General features: G+C 65.1%; 1 protein-coding gene across 1 annotated transcript; it reads left to right on the top strand.

The window, feature by feature from the left end:
- The first annotated feature begins 116 nt into the window (after positions 1–116).
- PLPP7 (phospholipid phosphatase 7 (inactive)) lies at positions 117–2,443 on the top strand. Its single transcript, XM_023746730.1, has 2 exons — positions 117–1,059; positions 2,328–2,443. The coding sequence occupies exons 1-2, from the start codon at positions 609–611 to the stop codon at positions 2,441–2,443; spliced, it is 567 nt and encodes a 188-aa protein (XP_023602498.1). The 5' UTR covers positions 117–608.
- Positions 2,444–3,576: the final 1,133 nt, after the last annotated feature.

Genomic DNA, 3,576 nt, shown 5'->3' with positions numbered 1-3,576 from the left:
GAGGGGAGGGGCCGGGCCTGGTCCCAGAGGCTGAGATGATGCTGTCGTGACGTCACTCACTCCATCTGGTGCCCGGAGAGGCCTTCAGCCTGGGCTCCACCGTCCAGTCCGTGGGACCAAGACCACGCTGCCCGGGCCATGGGAAGGCCAGCCTGGCTCGCAGGGGCCTGGACGGCTCGGAGGGAAGCTGATAAAGGCGGGGCTGAGTCCGGAGCCCACAGCGGGCCTCTGGCCTGGACAGCTGAGGCCGGGGCAGCCGGAGAACTACATTTCCCAGAGTCCCCCAAAGCCTGGGGAGCGAGCCATTGGGAGATTTAAATAGCCCAGGCCTCGAGGCAGGGCCGCAGCTGTGGACGCCCCCGCCTCCCTGGCGGCTCGATTGGCGCCCGCCGGCCGGCCGTGGTGGGCTCGATTGGCTGCCCAGCTGGCACTGACGTCCCCTGGAGCCGGGTGGCAGCCGGAGGTAAACAGCCATGTGCAATCCTCCGCTCTATATTTAACCGTGGAGGAGGCAGGCAGGGAGGTGGCCGCTCTGGGGGCAGCTCTCGCCTCGGGGAGAAGGCCCTCGCAGCCGGCCTGGCACCGGCCCTCACGGTGCCAGCGTCACCATGCCGGGCTCCCAGAGCCGGGCCCGGGCCCGGGACCGCAACAACATCCTCAACCGGGCCGAGTTCCTGTCCCTGAACCAGCCCCCCAAGGGGGTCCCAGAGCCCCGCAGCTCGGGTAGGAAGGCCTCGGGCCCCTCGGCGCAGCCCCCACCCCCCGGCGATGGGGCCCGGGAGCGGCGCCAGTCCCAGCAGCTGCCCGAGGAGGACTGCATGCAGCTGAACCCCTCCTTCAAGGGCATCGCCTTCAACTCCCTGCTGGCCATCGACATCTGCATGTCCAAGCGGCTGGGGGTGTGCGCCGGCCGGGCCACGTCCTGGGCCAGTGCCCGCTCCATGATCAAGCTCATTGGCATCACGGGCCACGGCATCCCCTGGATCGGGGGCACCATCCTCTGCCTGGTGAAGAGCAGCACGCTGGCCGGCCAGGAGGTGCTCATGAACCTGCTTCTGGGTGAGTGTGCCCGCCCCCCGCCTGCCCCCCGCCTGCCCCACCCACCCTGCCAGGACCAGCGGGGCCCCCGGAAACAGAGGGGAACAGTCTAATGAGGTTAGGCAGGAAGGGCGCCCCAGAAACAGGCGAGCTCCGGCCTGGGGCTGAGAGAGCCAGGGATGCGCAGATGAGGGCCCTGAAAGGTGGGGGCCGCTGGGAACCCCTGCCCAGAGGCAGCTGGGGGGTGGGCACTGGAGGCTGCGGCCCCAGGCAGGTAGTCGGGCTGGTGGGGTCCTGTGGGGGTCTTGGATGGAGCGTCTCATCTCGTAACTCCCACCCACAGGTGGGGGTCCCTGAGTTTCTGGGCTGCTTGCAGGCAGCGCTTGTGAGCTGCCCCCCTACCCCCCTGCCTGGGCCCGGGACCCTGCCAGCTGCCTGAGGTGACCCCATAGGGACTAGGGGTGCAGGGGGTTCAGGGTGGGCACCCACACACTGGTGGCCTCCTGAAAGCCATACCTGCCCCTTCCCCGGGTGAGTGGCCAGGGGAGGGGCCTGTGAGCTGGTGTTTGGTTGGTTTTAACAACGTCTTTGCCGCCAGGTCTTTCTGTTCAGCCTGCTCTGTGCCAGGTGTCGTGGGGGGCGCAGCCCAGGTGGGAGGCAGGCCCTCCCCTCCATCCGGCCACCCTCCCAGCACCTCCAGGTCCCAGTGCTCCTGGGAACCTCTGCTTCCACCCCCATGTGGAACCATGTCCATCCCTCGCTCTTCCCAGCGTGGCCACCATGTGGAACGCCGGTTAGACACTGACGAGGGGTCCCAGTTCCAAAAGGGGGTGGGTCAGACCGCAGAGAACTGGTCCCCGAGGAAGTTACGATAAAAACGTGCGTCTCCTCCCCTAGGCCTCAGAGAGTCTGGGGATGGACGCGCTGTGGGTGGGACGTGGGGCAGTTGCTTCGTGAAGGAGACAGTGGGTGTAGCATCATCATCGTTTTCTTGTTCTTATGACTAAATTCTTTACATGGCTTGTTATTTATCCCGAATAAGCAGTCCCATGTGACTGGCGCTAGGATCATTCCCACTTCACAGATTAGGAAACTGAGGCCCCTATAAATAAAGCCTGGCGCAGGCTTCAAGCTGGGGATTTGCACCAGGTCCGCCTGCGTCCAGGCCTGTGCTCCTTCCGGGCACCGGGCCATGGGCTCGAGAGGGAGGGTGCAGGGCAAGGCGGCCGAGGTGCCACGCGGGGGCTGCTGGGGCAGAACCCTGCTCTCCTCGTCCGTGGCCTCCCCAGGGCCCACCCAGCCTCACACGGAGCAGGGGGCCAGGGGCCTGGTGTCAGAGGACGGGAATGGAGAGCGTGTTCGAGCCCGCTCCCTGGACCCGCCTGCACGGTCCCGCCCCGGATGATGGCGGTAAAATCCGTAATGTGTTTAGTGTCTGCTGTCTGTCCACTTCTCCGTAAACCACGCCATCCCTGAGCCTCCCACACCCCCATGAGGGAGAAGCCATTAGCATTTTCCGTTTAACGAGGGGGAAACGGAGGCGCAGGGAGATGCAGTTGGTCGGCCACGGGCCAGTGTGAGAACTGGGAGCACATCTGTTTAGTTAGGAGGTTTCTGGCCCATTCCGGCACCCGGCTGCCGGGGCACAAAGGTTTTGGCTTGGAAGAACGAGACGCCAGACCCTCCCTTCTGGAAGAAGGACGGTTGTTTCAAGTTCTTTAAACTTCATTTCTTGAGCTTCATATGTACCCATCCCATGCCATGGGCGTCCCATAGCTCATGATTTAAAAGTCTGTGTAATGGCCTTAAGGTAAACGGGAAGACACCACCTGACAGATGCGTTCCCTGAGGCTCAGAGGCTAAGGGACTGGCCCCTCCACACGGGAGTACGTGGCAGGTTGGGGACTCCAACCCAAGTCCTCCAGACAGCAACCCCTCGCCATCCCCTCGCCACCCCTTCACCATCCCCTCGCCATCCCCTCGCCACCCCCCTCGCCGTCGGTCTGCAGGGTTCTGCTGTCTTTGGGGGGCGGTGCGCCTTGGGGTCCAGGCCCCCAGCCGAGCCTGACTCGCTCTGTGACCTTGGTCAGGTCAGTTCCCATCTCAGAGCCTGGGCTCCCTGACCTCCGTGGGGCTCAGGGCTGTGGGGGGGACTCAGGGGTAGAGCACTTGGCACAGTGGGTGGCCCGCGGATGTGCCCAGTGGAGGCCGATCCACTGTTACTCGCGCTGCAGGGCCCAGAGGAGTGAGGGAGCCCCACCCAGCCCCGCTCCCACTCCAACACCAGGGCCCCCAGTAGATTAATGGGGGGTCCCTGGGCTGGGAGCGGAGGCCTCTCCCTGTACAGTTGGGACCTGGGCTCCCCTCGGCCCTGGGGCAGGAGGGGGGCTGAGGCGCCTTAGGGCCTGGGCAGAGTCCCAGCCAGGCTGGGGGGAGTTCTCCGCACCACCCCTGCGGTACTTCCCTCAGGGCATGCTGCCCAGACTCAGGCAGTGACTTAGCCCCTCTGAGCCTCATTTTCCTCATCTGTTAAATGGG

The sequence above is a fragment of the Myotis lucifugus genome, unplaced genomic scaffold (assembly GCF_000147115.1).
Source record: "Myotis lucifugus unplaced genomic scaffold, Myoluc2.0 scaffold_726, whole genome shotgun sequence".
In the NCBI taxonomy this organism is placed as follows: Eukaryota; Metazoa; Chordata; class Mammalia; order Chiroptera; family Vespertilionidae; genus Myotis; species Myotis lucifugus.
This window is presented reverse-complemented; position numbering and strand designations above follow the sequence as displayed.

Bases quoted from the DNA above. Each gene is read 5' to 3' on its own strand.
- PLPP7 (XM_023746730.1), top strand. From the start codon at position 609: ATGCCGGGCTCCCAGAGCCGGGCCCGGGCCCGGGACCGCAACAACATC. The intron at 1,060-2,327 runs GTGAGTGTGCCC...TGGCCTCCCCAG, and splicing joins GCTCATGAACCTGCTTCTGG to GGCCCACCCAGCCTCACACG.